This window comes from Chaetodon trifascialis, chromosome 20 (assembly GCF_039877785.1).
Source record: "Chaetodon trifascialis isolate fChaTrf1 chromosome 20, fChaTrf1.hap1, whole genome shotgun sequence".
NCBI classification, from domain to species: Eukaryota; Metazoa; Chordata; class Actinopteri; order Chaetodontiformes; family Chaetodontidae; genus Chaetodon; species Chaetodon trifascialis.
The window spans coordinates 2,619,498-2,634,516 of record NC_092075.1 but is presented as its reverse complement, the minus strand read 5'-3'; the positions used below and the strand labels follow the sequence as shown (position 1 = coordinate 2,634,516).

Here is a 15,019-nt window from a genome sequence, read left to right as displayed (position 1 = left end):
TCATTTGAAGGATTTTTAGTATCTGGGATTTCACCAGGAAAAAGGAGCAAAGGGTCCTGACCCTCTCCGGCCTGCAATAATAACATTATTTACTTTTCACACTGAACTACATTCATTCACCGTTTGATTTATGATATTTCGCCCTGTGCCACATACCATCCCCCATCGGGTCGGCCATAAATGTGGGGGCAGAGAGGTCAGGGGCCCCTATGTTTGGCCCTAATGGACAAAGGCTTCATGTGAATTCAAGAAAACGTTTCTGTATCCCCGATAAACGTTTGTTAATAACTTTCTCTGTTACTAACTCCGTTTCTCACTCGTGTCAAACTGGAGGAGGTTGTGGTCGATGGACGATTATCTTGCTTTCGCACCGACTCTTTGTTCGCTGCGATAGCGATACTGCGCATGCTCCGTATGTCTCCTTCATTGTGCCCTGTTCCCCTTATAGACAGTGCTAAGCTAAGCTAGCTGTCAATCCAGTGAGCAGCATCACGCCAGGGACACTCCAGGCTCTGCAGACTCCCCTTCCAAACACCTTTGTACTGGTAAGGAGAACAAACAGAGCTCATTCATCTCTAATTATTCAGCTTCATAACACTTATATGATGATTTACGTTAATAACTGCATCGTAACAGCACGTTTATCTCCAAGGTTAGCCGCACATCTTAGCATGTAGAGCGATTTAGCTAGCTAACAGTGGGTCTGTTATGTAATGATGTTTAGCCTTGTAATGGACAGTTTAATCCGTGGATGATAGGTTTCCCGTGTGATAGCAGAGATTCAAACTAACGTTAGCTACGCGTTTATTAACCTTATCGGCCGGGTTTGAGGCTGTCTGGGTGTGAGGGGGTGTGTGTGTCTGTGCGTGTGTGTTTTGGGGGATGGACAGAGTACAATGAACCAATATTAACCAGTTAGCTGCATCTTTTATCTTGCTAGTTAGCTAGCTTGTCACTGCAGCTCGCAGAGCAGCTAGCTAGCTGTCAACCCCCCACACACACCTCTTTCCACGGCCCATCTGTTGTCCTTTGTCCCAACCTAAGATGAAGCGAGCAGCACCCTCACTCCGGCAGTGAATGTAGGCCAGCTGCTCAGCCGTGGACACATCTCCAGGAATTGTGTGGGTTTGTCCTCACAGCAGCATCAGGATCAGGGCCCTCATTACAGCCTGGAGATACGCTGAGAGCTTTTGTTCTGGTGCTGAGCAGTTCATCTGTGTCTGTGTACGTGTGTCCATTTGTGGGGTTAAAGGGGTTTTTACTGATGCAGTTCTGGCCCCAGTAGCTCCTCGCTTCGGACGGATGCAGGACCAGCTGCCTCTGAAGGAACATCTTGTTCCCTCCTGCTGCAGCTCACGGGGACACCTCACTGTTTGATTATATGACACTTACTGCATTGTTTGGACACAAGACAAATCCCCATTGACCGTGTTAACCGCAGCCTGCCTTCATGCGGGATTAGCTTCGCCTGTGGTGCACCGTCACGGAGGACTCAAATGTGACTCTCCTCCCTGATGGTGGTCAGGCCTGCGTAGAAAAGAAAATGTGTGTTTCAACCTGCTTTTCACTTCCTGGTAAAATATGTGGCTTAAGCAGAGTCAGCGGCACTGATCACATTATTGACTTTGTCTTCTATCTTTGTCTCCAGCACAATGGCTGTCCCTCCTTCATACTCAGACCTGGGCAAAGCTGCCAAGGATATATTCAGCAAGGGCTATGGTGAGTGCTGCTTTAGGCCGGAGAGCAAATGATCAGCTGTTAGGACTTCCTGAAACACAGAACCTGTGTTTTGGTGAGTCTGCCTGTCAGTCTCCAGCATGTGGATAATAAAAATCAGCTGATGAAAAGCATTTAATATTAGCGGCTGTGTGATAATCTGCAAAAAAAACAAATAAAACCAAAACAAGCTGACAATCAAGGGTGAAATGAAGTGGATAAAATGACATGAAATGTTAAAGCACAGTACCTAGATGAACTATAATTGGATATAATTTCCTGGAAAATCAATCGTGTGATCTTTAATTGGTAGAAACCAATATAAAAATCAAGTATTGCCATAAATTCTCATTATTCCGCTCAATGATTTATGACCCAAACTGCTCCTTTAATTCTTGTATTTGACTCATTTGCTTGATCATCAGGCTTTGGTGTCGTGAAGCTGGACCTCAAGACCAAATCACAAAGTGGAGTGGTGAGGACGCTTTTTTCCTTTCCAATAATAACCTGTTGTCATTCTCCTGACTCCGCCCCTCGCACCTTTACCTGAGCTGAACCCTGTAACCTGTAACTGGAGCTTGAAGGTTTCCAGGTGGCCGAGCGGTGCTGATGCAGACCTGCTTGGCTGAACGTGCGCTCAGTCGTAGAGAAACATGGCGAGCCGTGTTTGTTGAGTGGCCTGTCTGTCTCTCTCTCTGCCCGCCTTTCCTAACGCTGCTCTGTCTCCATGCTGCTGCCGTCTGCGCCGGACTGCTCGCGCTCTCGCGTAGATGGTAAGATCGGAGTCAGAGCCGACAGCTGTTCATTCATGTGCTCACCACCGCCATCACGTTGTTCACTGGCACGTTGTTTTTCTGTTCTCGTGGTCTCGGTGTTTTTTCTTACTCTTTGTGGTTATTTGCTGTTTACGTTCATCACTCTCAGCCTGACTGACCTTTTCCTTTTGATCTTCATTTCTTTATGGAGAATGTTTTTATGTGTTTGTCACCTTAACTTCAGTTAATCTGCCCGTTATTGTCTTGATTAATCAGTTGATCTTTTGGTCTATAAAATGTCAGAAAATAGCAAAAACCCCAAACTGATGTCTTCAGATGTGTTGTTGACCAACAGTGCAGAAACCACATTTATTACCTTAATATTTCCTAATAAATTAGATGAAGTTTGTCCATTTAAATGAGCTTTTTCCCTTTTGCAGCCTCAGAGTTCAATCAGCTTTTTAGACCCTTTCACTGCAGGTCTGCACGACAGCTTTTGGCCATGCTGGCAGCTGTAGGGATGAGACATCAATGCTGGTCTAGAGTCTGACTCAAATTTCTTGACCCCTGTTAGATGGATCGCCATCCTGATCCCCCGAGGACGAATCCTCATGGCGATCCCCTGACTTTAGCGCCTCCATGACGCTGACGTTTCAGGTTCAGAGGGAAATATCTCCTCAATTATTCGACAGAGTGTCATGAAATTTACAATCGACGTTCAGGGTCCCAAGAGGATGCACCCCATAGATTTAAGTGATCCTTTGACTTTTCCTCTAGCGCCACCAGGAGGTGGATTTTGTAGTTGCTTGTTGCTGTGAAACACATTCATGTTTCAAAAATGACTTTTTTCAAACAAATACCAAACCGCTGACGTTCCCATGAGCCTCTGCTGCACTTTTAATGCTAATCAGCGAACGCTTGCGGGCTAAAACAACACGGTGAGCATGATAAACACTGTACCTGCTGAACATCAGCATGCTAGCAGTGTCACTGTAAGCGTGTTAGCATGCTGATGCTAACATTCGGCTCAGGCACGGCCTCACAGAGCAGCCGGGCTGAAGACTCGCAGCCTTGTTGTCGAGTTGTTCACGAAGCTCTCAGACTGTCAGAGTTTGATCAACGGAGTCTGAAAGACAGAAATATTTTTTTTGTGGTTAGCTTGATGCTAAAAAGAGGCTGCAGACTGTTTGGCCTCGTCCACAGGTATGAAAGCTTTTTCAGACCTTCAGGTGATGCACTGCCCACTCACTCATTCACAGGACTGATCGATCAGACCCGATCGAAGTCATTAATCTCGATGTTAGCTTAGCTGCACGGCTCCATACCTGACGTCAAGACGAAGAGCAGGACAGCGCTCCACGTAAATGATTGATTTCTGTACGAATGAATGATTTATTCAGAGGACTGTCGCAGCCGTGATTTTCAGTACTTTTGGGATGTTTTCATGACGTTATCAGAGAGACACAGAGAGAGAGGAAGAAAAGGTCCAAGGCTGGACATGAAGTTCATGTGTCAGGTCGTGGCTCGGAGCCCCTCGGCCTCATGGGAGTTCTGCTTTTTGCTTTTGAGGATTCAATGTGTTTCTATTATAAAGACATGCAGTGTGACTTATTAGAAACCTCTAGCTGTGTCTTCACACGGCTCACTCTTTCTCTAATTGTCTCACTGAGGGTGAGGAGCTGCCTTCATCTTTATTTTCAGAGTTCATGTCCAGATCAGGTGAATCTTTGAGGACCTGTAGCTCCGTCATTGACGTCCTGCGCTGCCCAAACCTCTCATTCACTCCTTCACGACTCCCTACGCAATGAATCATTATCTTACTCAGCAGTTTTGCATTGCCACCAAATCTAGAAAGTGTAACGCACTGCATTGTGGGATTGTTATCAGGAAGCAGCGTGCATGCTGTGGACGCCGCTTCCTTGTGGAGTTTTGTCACTGAAGTTTAAAAAGATGACTTTCTTGTAGTTGTGTCATACTTCTAATCAATATTCATCAAACGTCTCAGTGTCTTTCTGCCCGTCTTCTGTCCCTCTGGTGTCTCTGGTGTCTTGCATGGACTAACATCGGGGCTGTCCGGTCGTCTCTCAGTTGTCTGTCAGCTGTTCTGTCTGATGTTCATGATTTTCCTTCGTTTCTTCCTCTGTGGTGTAATATCGACTCTGCTGCACTGATGCTCTGTCCTCCTGGTCCTCCTGGCAGGAGTTCAACACATCTGGCTCCAGTAACACAGACACAGGGAAGGCCTCAGGGAGCCTGGAGACCAAATACAAGATGAAGGAGCTCGGCCTGAGCTTCAACCAGAAGTGGAACACAGACAACACGCTGGCGACCGAGGTCACTGTGGAGGACCAGGTACGTGAGCGCGGGGACGTTACGTGTCCAGACGCTTTCGCAACTGATAAAATGACATTGTTGAAGTCTCGCAGTGGTTTGAAAACTGTTGACACAAGGCTTTGCTTCACCTGCAGCTGGCTCAAGGGCTGAAGGTCGCCTTGGATACGTCTTTTGTACCAAACACAGGGTGAGATGGCGTTTGTTTGTGTGAATCGGTGAAACCGTGTTTTGTGGGATTATGTGAAACTGTGTGCAGTCAGTTGAAACTGTGGGTGAGGCCTGGCAGCACGGAGAGCAGTGAGGTCAGAGCGGGAGTTTAACCTGCGTTTAAAGTCAGAAAGGGCCTCATTCACTTCCTCAAACATCTCAACATCCCCAAACAACTTCTTATCAGACAAACAGCAGGAAGTAAAATGTTTTTTGGGACTATTTTCAGCGGCGGATTAATCCACATTTGTTGCTGTAGTGAGTGTGTGTGGCAGCCGGACGGTGTGTGTGTTCATGGTGATGAAGAGTGAAGCTTTCCACACGGATCCTTTAAAGTGTCAGAGATGAACTAACCTTTCATCCTGTCAACCCTCCTTCAGTAAGAAGAGCGGAAAGCTGAAGACGGGCTACAAGCGCGACTTCGTGAACCTGGGCTGCGACGTCGACTTCGAGGGTCCCATCATCCACGCCGCCGCCGTGCTGGGCTACGAGGGCTGGCTGGCTGGCTACCAGATGGCCTTCGACACGGCCAAGTCCAAACTGGCCCAGAACAACTTCGCCCTGGGGTACAGGGCCGGCGACTTCCAGCTGCACACCAACGTGTGAGTACTGCTGTGACTTTACACTGCAGGTTCAGTCTGCTCGTCACAGCGGGGACATTTCCCCTCAGTAATGGACGCACTGCATCAACGTCTCGTTCTCCATTGTCTGTCTTTTCCCTCTCAGTAACGACGGGACCGAGTTCGGCGGCTCCATCTACCAGAAGGTGAACGACGAGCTGGAGACGGCGGTGACTCTGGCCTGGACCGCCGGCAGTAACAACACTCGCTTCGGCATCGCTGCCAAATACAAGCTGGACAAAGACGCGTCTCTGTCTGTGAGTGCCGAGCTGCTGTTCAGGCAGATTCTCCTGAAACCGTTCGGCTGATTCACTCGGTTTCATCGTTTCTCCACAGGCCAAAGTGAACAATGCCAGTCTGATTGGAGTCGGCTACACCCAGAGTCTTCGACCAGGTAGGCTCCCACCCCCGACCGCGAAGCTCTCCTCCACCCTGAGAGCACGTGTCCATCTTCACCACCAGGGGTCCCTCTCTGCTCTTAGCTGCTTCCTTTTCACAGAGCGGCAACTTTTCCTAAGAACCTGACGGTTGAGCTCTTTGCTGTGGACGACGTGGTGTTTCATAAATGAATTTTCTCACAGTGATTGGCTGACAGGTGACAGTGACATCATTATGGATGCATGGCAGTTTTCATACAGGAAACAAAGCAACATTATAATCAAACACCGTCTACGTGACACACAGGTTGATGGGAAAAGGCACTAGTTTTACCCAGATATCCAGAGATGACCATGAAATCAGCTTTAGTTATGATGTAATGTACATATGTGTAAGCATAAAAGGCTCAACCAATCAGGAGCTACTGTTAGCTTCAGGTGTTTTGTCGATTCAGCTCCAGACGTTTGGAAAGAAAGTATGTGGTGAAAATGTGCGTTACAAAGCTTTTGAATGAATTTAGGTGTTAAGTCTTAAATTCAGCTTCTTTAAATATTGTTCTTGCTCATAGACTGCAGCACGAATTAGAAAAGCATCACACCTGCAGCAAACACTCTTTAGGAAGCTGACTGACTCATAATAGAGTGCATCTTCTGCTGCTTCCCTGATTACCTTCATTAATGAATTATTTAATTCTGCTGCAAAGTGTTGAAAGAGACATGACATGAAGTCAGTAATTGACGGCCGCGTCGTCCCTGCTGCTTTCCCTTGGTGCTCTTCTTACCTTGACCATAAACCCTGTTTGCATCTCTGCAGGTGTGAAGGTCACCCTGTCGGCCCTGATCGACGGGAAGAACTTCAACGCCGGCGGACACAAAGTCGGCATGGGCTTCGAGCTGGAGGCGTAAAGGAGACCTCAGACCCAGAAACAAAGAAAAAATCCCCTGAACCACGTCAGCACACACTCCTCTGCCCCCCCTCCCTCACACAGTCCACCACCATCATGTAGCGTCTTCTGGACCCTCACACGCCCCCGTTCACACGGCTCATGAGCGTCTCTGACAGTAATCGTCGCGTCTCAGCATCATGGAGAGGAGCACTGAGGCTGCGTGTGGATCCTGAAGCGACGCCGCGTAGTCGTGGATTCTTACCGTTCTTATGCTCGTTGAAGTGATTTATTTATTTCCCTGTAGCTCTTGGATGAAGTAGTCGTCGGTGTAAACGTGTAGCTCGTCGAGGCTTCTGTGCTCAGCTGATCCCGCCTTCCTGAAAGCATGCGAGAAGGGAAACGCGGATGCGGAGCTGAAGGCGTATTTGCTTGGTTAAAAAAGGTGCTGAGTGTCTTTTCTTTCTTTTTTCTTTGTATTGGTTTGAAGACTTTGGGCCATGTCGTTGCAGTCAGCGGACTGTTTAATCCACGTACGTGTTTTGATGCAGCACATTTGGTGACTTATTGAAGTCGCGGCGGTCGAAGCCGAGAGCCAAAGACTCCGGCATCGCCTGATTGGATGAAGGATATTTAAAAGTGTGGCTCTCAGGAACATGAAGTCTCTTCGGTGCGGATGCTCTGAAATGATCTTTAATGCTTTGTGACTTCTCGCTCTGGTAGGTGAAAGCGATGCAGTGGAATCTTCTGGTAGCTTCTGTAGTTAGTTTGCATTTCTACAACATTGTTTTCATCTGTCTGCCTCAGCAGTCACAAAGAAGCGAGGATCGTCGGTATCTGAGCGGCTCAGCGGCGCCGGGCGTCTTAACTCGACGACCAGCTGTTTCCTCGTGTTGCTCGCGGGCTGCGCTCTTTGCTGTCAGTGCTCTCTTCTCACAACCATCCCACGCTCCCCAGATGTGTACGCAGCCGATCGTCCTCCAGTCAAAACGCGTCATAGCATCGTGTAAGAGGTCGTCGTGTCCCACGTGGCTGTCCCGGTACTTTATTTTGAAATCACGCATCGAAATGTGGCTTTTCCATCGGATTTTGTTGCCATGGTTATAAGGCTCATTTTTCTTTGTCACGTAGACACAGTACCTCATTTTTTCCAATGTGAATTATGGGAATTCTAATAATAAAAAAGTAAATAAAAAACACTGAAACTCTGGTTCCTCTCTCGTCCGGATCATCACTTTGAAGTTATCATGTAGCAAACGTTTGGTCTGGAGTTGTGGTTCTTATCTGGAGCTTTAACCACATCTCAACGTCTTCCTTTGACTTCAACAAACGCCATCAGCAGAAAAACTGAACTTAAAACAGGAGTTTAATTTTAGGAAATCTGCTTTTTCGCTTTCGTGCTGAAAGTTAGAGAAGAAAGAAAATATAACTCTGATGTCTGTTTGCAGAACCGGAAGCTACAGCCGGCAGCTGCGTTGGTTAGCTTAGCAGAAAGAGTGGAAACACGGAAAAAGCTGTTGATCATTGATTATCAGTGAAGTACAAATGGGATTTATTGTTGGTTCAGACATCAGGGCTCAGTGGTGTTACGTTGGCACATTAGTGTTATTGGACTGACATTGAATGCAGCTGCAGTAGCATCATATATCTCCAGACACACGATAATTAAAAAGACGATCATGTTTCTAACATTTTAACTGGCTTACTTCTGACTTTTATCTCAGTTAGCAGTTTTAGAAGTAGTAGGAAGTCATTTTTCTTAAAAGTAGCAGTACTTTCACTTTGAACTTTTACTTGAGTATAATGATCTTTCAAAGTCTGTCTGAAAGTAGCATGAAGAGGATAGCGAGCACATTGAAAAGAACATCAATAATAAACAAACCCTCCAACACACCAAAAACAAACAAACAAACAAAACACAGAAACGGACAGGACTCATTCTTCCTGGATTCTGATTGGACAGGAGTGAAAATCCACTTCCTCGTCTCTTCCTCGACATTAAATTCACTTAACTCGGATGTGAACGTGCAGCGTGTCCACGAGAAAATATCCATAAATAAACCCGTCAGGGAGCAGGACGCCCTGTGTGCAGGTCAGATTCACCAGCTACAGGCTTCACAGCTAAATCCAATGATTCGCAACAAGCTGCAGAGTCGAGCGCTTAAATCTTATCACACTTTTTACAGCGTGCATTGTTGAAGTTAAGGATAACACACTGACAAAAAAAAACCTTCCAAAGTGTGTGTTAGTAACTGAAACGCTATAAATATCTGAACTTCCCCAGTGAATGAATGAATATTGGTGTGACTGAGCTGCCTGATAAAGTTGCTGTGAAGTAAAAGAGGTTAAAGGGGACACAGGGCCAGTTCACCCCAATCTTAAAAATACCTCTGATACCTCTGATGGTGTCTCATTTCTGTTAGTCGAGGGCTCGTCTGCAGCCACGCTAGCAGCTTCGTGAGGCTGCACAGACGCTGACAGCAGACCGTATTTTCTAGCTGCTGACAGCGACGCTTATCTCAAAGTCGGGTCTCATCAAACAAACTATCTGAATGGGCAGATACTGCGAGATGTTTTTCATAAACTGAAGCGACCCTTGAAGGACTGTTTGTGGACTTGGCCTTTTCAAACCTCTTCACAGGATTTACACAATTTCCCACAACAGAGCTCAACGTCTTGAGCGACCTTTGACTGTGGACAGACTTCTCTTTTTCTCAGCCTGAAAAAAACTGCTCTTGAAACTCTGGGTCTGAGTTGTGTCATTCAAGTTTCATAAGCGCTCGCTCACTTCTCGCTGCACGGTTTCTTCATGGTTGAAAGAATGTGAAACATCCAAACACTTCCTGCGAGGGGATTCACAGCAGATTGACTTTAGCCACCACTTGCTTGCAGCCTGTCTGGGAATATTCGTGCCCCCCCACCACGGGGTAATATTCGATCTCCCCTGCGAGACGCTCGATGTTGGTATGATCCGGGTAGAACCCCTCTCGAGTCATTTCATCCAGGAAGCACTCCATCACGTGACCTTTCTCCAGAAGGCCCAGAGGTAAGATGTCCGCCTCTGTCCACAGTACGTGAAGCTTCTCCAGAGTGCCGCGCAGTACTGGAGTCAGCTCTTTCACGAGGTTAGTGTGACGAGCAGATGCCGACAGCGCCATAGAAACACTGGAGGAGTTGTGCAGCATGTGTTTGGTGATGTGCGCGTGACCCAGATTGCTCAGGAACAGGTAGATAGCGTTCAGGTATTCATTGGACTGCTTGGAGGCCACGAGATGCCACAGCGCGTCCAGGATCTCGTCGTGCATGTGCTCGGCCTCGTCGAAGATGAAGAGCGGGATCTTCTCCTCCTCCTCGGCTCGTTCCACCATCTCGGAGATGATGGCGGAGAGGTTGCTGGCGCAGTGCAGGGCGTTGGTCTCCTGGGGACAGTGGTGGAGGACGTAGTACTGCAGCACCAGCGTCTCACCGACCACGGAGCGGAAGTGTCCGGCCAGGAGGCGTCCCAGGTGGCTCTTGCCCACACCGCTGGGGCCGTGCAGGGACACCACCAGGGGCTTGTTGTGGACGTAGGTGGACAGGTAGTCCTTCAGGTGGGACAGCAGACCTTCCACCGCTCCCTGCTGCCCAAACACCTCCCTCCTCAGCGTCTTCTCCAGCCCCTCCAGGTCATACCGGAGAACGTGGTCGTCCAGATTCTCAATGGCATTGTACACCTGGAAAGAAACAAGTCACAGATATTAAGAATGAGACGAGTCTCAATTCAATACAACACAGTAACTGCACACAGTATAGACTGATCTGTACAGAGAACAGAACATACACAGAACACTGCACACTGTTTCCAGTCTGTGTCGCGCTTCCATTGAGAGCAGATTAAAAATTCAAAACCTGTACTTTGAGCTAAATGCTAACATTAGCAACGAAATGCTCATAACGGCAACGGCAGCATGACAGTGTTTTCCTGCTGGTGGCGCCAGTATTCATCTAGTATCTAGTACTAGTATTCATCATCTGGGCACAATGATTATCTACGCGATTTTGCAGAAATCCAGATTTCCCTCAAGAGTCACGACAAACTGATGGATGCACGCAGAGAAACCGCAAAATGACCTCATGTTACCCTGAAGGAACCATTGCAGTAACTTAAAGGCCCCTAAACATCTTGTTTTTGCTGGATTCCAGTGATTGACGCAGCGATGTAACCTGTACTCCAGGGTACACCGTGACATCACTGTGAGGGCGGGCACAGGTGCACTGTACTCACTAAATTAGCTGTCACTCAAACAGCCTGAAGAAGCTTCTCGGTTATTGTTACCTGGACGAAGACGATGGCAAAGAGCAGGTAAAGGCAGTACTTGGCTCGGCTGGGCGCCTGCTTCGGAGGGGCCCTGCACCCCCCGCTGTTGGGAAACAGCACCCGTTTCCTCCTCCTCCTCTTTTTCTTCTGAGGACCGGAGGACGTCAGGGTGGGGAAGGCAGAGGGGGTGAGCCCGTCGAAGGTGAAGATCTTGGGGCTGGTTCGCGTCGGGGCTCCCGTGAGGGCCCCCACTCCCCCCAGCCCCATGGCCAGCTCCTGGCGCCGCCTCTTCATGGCCTGGTACTTCTGTTTGATGCGTACGACGGCGCGCAGAGACGAGGAGAAGTTGGACAGACTGGGCGCCGAACTGTCGCTGTGTCTGTCCTCTTTTTTCTCTTCGCTGTCCACCTCTCCGTCCATCTCTTCATCCACCTCTCCATCAAACTCTCCCTCCGTTTGAGAGGCCGAGGCGCTGCTGTCCCGGTCGCTCATCTGCAGAGAGAGACGAGGACTTTAAAGCAGCTCGCATCAACGCAGATTCCTGAAGAGATGGGACGCTGTGACACATTTCACCAAAACAACATGAACTCATTTTATCACTTTAATATTTACTTAATATTGTCGCAGTTCAATGAATGCAGCTTTATTTTGAACATGGATGCCAAGAAGAGAAGTTTGACTCAGCAGCTTCACTGAAAAGACATTTTCTGGCCTCGACATCCTTCCTGTCTGTTATCAAACCATTCGTTTCTCAACATCAGCAACGCCAATGAGGCCGGAGCTAGAACCACAAACTGATGTTAGATACCGACTTGCTCAGTCGTGCTATAATTTAAAAAGGGCAGTTTCTCATATATTCAGACGTGTATTGGGACCAATAGCTGCATGTGTTATATAGATGTCTGTTGGAAAGGCAGGGTGTCTCTGACAGTAAGACGAGAGGAATGTGTGAAATAGTTGAAGGTGCAATTTTACACTCAGATATTTCCTGCTGCCTGACGGGAAGACCGACGCTGTGGCTGCTTAAAGAGTTATATAAGCTCAAAATCAAAAAATGAGGGCAAAGGAAAGCTGGATGCTAGAACAGGTTGAGATTTATTAGATAAACCCAGCCATGACGAAATGTGATGCAGTTTGGGTGGATTGTGGGTGGATTGCGGGTGTTGCTGCAAAATCTAATTTCAAAACAGAAACCTGATAAGATATCTCTAAAAGGAAGGAACTCACTCTGCACGATCTGTTTGATAGCATCTATTAGCTTCCATTTCTCTGCGTTATCAGCTGAAATGAGCCTTGTTTTGTTAGTCATGCCTTTATCACTTCATGTATTCACACCTGGACAGAGCGCAGGTTTCCAGGTGCAGAGCTGCTGACTTCTCCTTCAAATGTGATATTCAAATCAGGTGAAAAATGCTTCACAGAAAGAAGGAAGTTCAGTCCCTTCAGGGACATTTGCTGGTGGGTGCTGCATAGAAACGGCCTGTTTAAGTGAGCTCTGAAGCAGCTGTTGCATGGATGGTACACTGCATGACAGCGACTTTACGATTAAAAGCAACTCTGACTTGGTTTGCTTTGATCACTGCAGTTTTAGAGTGAAGTTGTAACTTTAATTGATCTTCAAATGATTCACAATCTTCAGCTAAGTCTGCAGAAACAGTCACAATTGTATAATCAGTCTGCAAAATTCAAGAATAAAAATACTCTGCATGTGAAACCATGCTGGTTACACCCTCTACTTGGTGTGCAGTGTGACTCTCTGGGGGGATTTTTTTTTTTCTTACTCAGAGAAAAGGAGGAACTATCAGTTACACCCAGACGAGGTCGGGTCAGCAACAAAATGTGCCTCATAGAAATGAACACAATCGATACTCAATACTGACAATAATTCATCTGCTGCTGGCACAGCAGGGAGGAAGCACAGCACCAGGCCGATGAAGAATGAGCACAGTGTTTGTGTTGTGCAACTGTGATTAGAGTCGAATATCAAACTTGGCACAGAGGCAGCGTCATTTCTGTTAACGTTCTTAGCACTGGTGTCCAAGCCTCTTTTACTTCAGCACAAAAGAATTCTGCAAAGCTCACAGGGGAGAGGAAGAGAGGCAGTATCAGTGATTTATCAGGCTTTTCACATGCAGGGACCTGAAACAACCTGCTGCATGCCAGGCATTTCAGAGCTCCTGTCCACGCTGATGATGTTTGCTTTGTGAAAAATCCCTCAGATTGAGCCTGTCTGTCCTGAATTCTGTCTGACGCTTGGCTGCAGAGACATGCACATACTTAAAGCTGAGAAAACACACAATCAGACACAGTTTGTAAGCTAGCAGGTTTCTAAAAACTTGTGTTTCTTTGTGTAGAGTTTCACAGATTTTCCACTGAAATACTAACTGACACCCAGCTGCACAAAGAATGAAGAGAGGAAGTCAAAACATGCAAGAAAAAAGCTGCTTTCTTACCTCCATTGTGGCTCAGATGAATCTTTAGAGGACTGAGTCTGGAGTGGGTTTAGTCCATAGTTTGGGAGTGGAAGAACAAGCCCCACACAGCCAGCAGCTCGACTCAGGAAGAGCCCTCCTATCGGCCTATCTTACCTCCAAATCCTGTTCTCAACCATCTGCTGGCTCCTCCTCCTTCATGCTCTCATTTTCTGTCCAGTTTCTCCTTCGTTTGACACGTTACACCACACTGGGTTCATTGAACAGCTCTTAACTTTCACTCGTGTCTGTTCAAACAGATCCAGTTAAAGCGCTTTGTTTGGCTTCTTTTTAATGATCTTTACGGGTAGAAATCAAACCTGTATATTAATATGTAGACACAAAGGAGGATACAGTCGTTTTCTGAGATCTGGTTTTGGCTAATTCTACTCAGAATTTGATGATAAAATGAGGTACTTGTATTTAATTTGAGTTTTTTCACTTGTACTTTTTACTTGGCTACACTGATCTGACAGCTTTAGTTACTTTATAGATTGAGATTGGACAAACAAAACATGATCAGCTAATAAAATGTGATGCATAGATACAGATTCAGATTTAGTTAAATTAGCTATAGCTCAAGCTGCTACTACATTAAAATGCTTTGTATGCGTTCATGCATTAATAGGTTGTTTACAGGTGACGTCACATCACTCTTCTGTTGTGGCCTGAACTGCAGATGGAGGGCAGGAAGTGATTTTCTGCAAAGGAAGCATTAAAACAGTGCAAAATCGTGTTATTCATAAGGGTGAAAAATGCAAGAAATTGACTGAAAAATGTCACCAGGTATAACATTTTTTTAACACTTAATTAGCATGTTAGCATGTCAAAATGCCAAACGTTTGCCGGCTTCTCAAATGTGAGGATTTGCTGTGTTAATTGTTTTCTCTTACATGACCGGAACGTGAATGTATTTGACTTTGTATTTGACTTTTGGACAGTTGATTGGACAAAAATGTTTGTTTTTTTTGTTGCCTCTGGGAATTTATGATCATGGCATTGTTGAAATTGTTGTCATATTGAGGATCTTGTGTGGGTGTGCAGATGTAAAAGGTCATACCTTGGATATAAATAGAAAATCGACAGGTGTGGAAAATGTCTGCATACTTGTGACAAACACCTGTCGGGGTGCATTCCTCGGTTACCTTGTCAGGTTACAAAGGATACTAATAGAGGACCCACCTCAACCACAGCCGGTTCACCCTGCTGTCAGCTGGCAAGCAGTACAGAAGTATCCACTGAGTACCCCTAGACCAGATGCAGCTTGTTTCCTCGACTCATCCTCAAAACTCGACGCTAGAACGATGAACAAATGAATCTTGTGGACTTCAGGAGCAGATTTCTTTAGGTGGTACCCA

General features: G+C 46.6%; 2 protein-coding genes across 3 annotated transcripts; one reads left to right on the top strand and one right to left on the bottom strand.

Moving 5' to 3' along the window:
- Positions 1–430: 430 nt before the first annotated feature.
- On the top strand, positions 431–8,092 carry LOC139348333 (voltage-dependent anion-selective channel protein 2). 2 transcript variants are annotated; one of them, XM_070988313.1, is made up of 9 exons: positions 431–545; positions 1,649–1,719; positions 2,142–2,191; positions 4,671–4,823; positions 4,940–4,992; positions 5,393–5,614; positions 5,739–5,889; positions 5,969–6,026; positions 6,824–8,092. In XM_070988313.1, the coding sequence occupies exons 2-9, from the start codon at positions 1,653–1,655 to the stop codon at positions 6,913–6,915; spliced, it is 846 nt and encodes a 281-aa protein (XP_070844414.1). In that variant the 5' UTR covers positions 431–545; positions 1,649–1,652; the 3' UTR covers positions 6,916–8,092. The 2 variants fall into 2 exon arrangements, with proteins under 2 accessions (XP_070844414.1, XP_070844415.1); XM_070988314.1 differs by having other exon boundaries at positions 451–545; positions 2,142–2,489.
- Positions 8,093–8,423: 331 nt separating this feature from the next.
- tor4aa (torsin family 4, member Aa) lies at positions 8,424–13,748 on the bottom strand. The gene is made up of 3 exons (XM_070988310.1): positions 13,644–13,748; positions 11,209–11,682; positions 8,424–10,606 (listed from the first exon to the last, which is right to left on the bottom strand). The coding sequence occupies exons 1-3, from the start codon at positions 13,647–13,649 to the stop codon at positions 9,749–9,751; spliced, it is 1,338 nt and encodes a 445-aa protein (XP_070844411.1). The 5' UTR covers positions 13,650–13,748; the 3' UTR covers positions 8,424–9,748.
- Positions 13,749–15,019: the final 1,271 nt, after the last annotated feature.

Bases quoted from the DNA above. Each gene is read 5' to 3' on its own strand.
- LOC139348333 (XM_070988313.1), top strand. From the start codon at position 1,653: ATGGCTGTCCCTCCTTCATACTCAGACCTGGGCAAAGCTGCCAAGGAT. The intron at 4,824-4,939 runs GTACGTGAGCGC...CTTCACCTGCAG, and splicing joins AGGTCACTGTGGAGGACCAG to CTGGCTCAAGGGCTGAAGGT. The intron at 6,027-6,823 runs GTAGGCTCCCAC...GCATCTCTGCAG, and splicing joins CACCCAGAGTCTTCGACCAG to GTGTGAAGGTCACCCTGTCG.
- tor4aa (XM_070988310.1), bottom strand. The intron at 10,607-11,208 runs GTAACAATAACC...GTTTCTTTCCAG, and splicing joins TTGCCATCGTCTTCGTCCAG to GTGTACAATGCCATTGAGAA.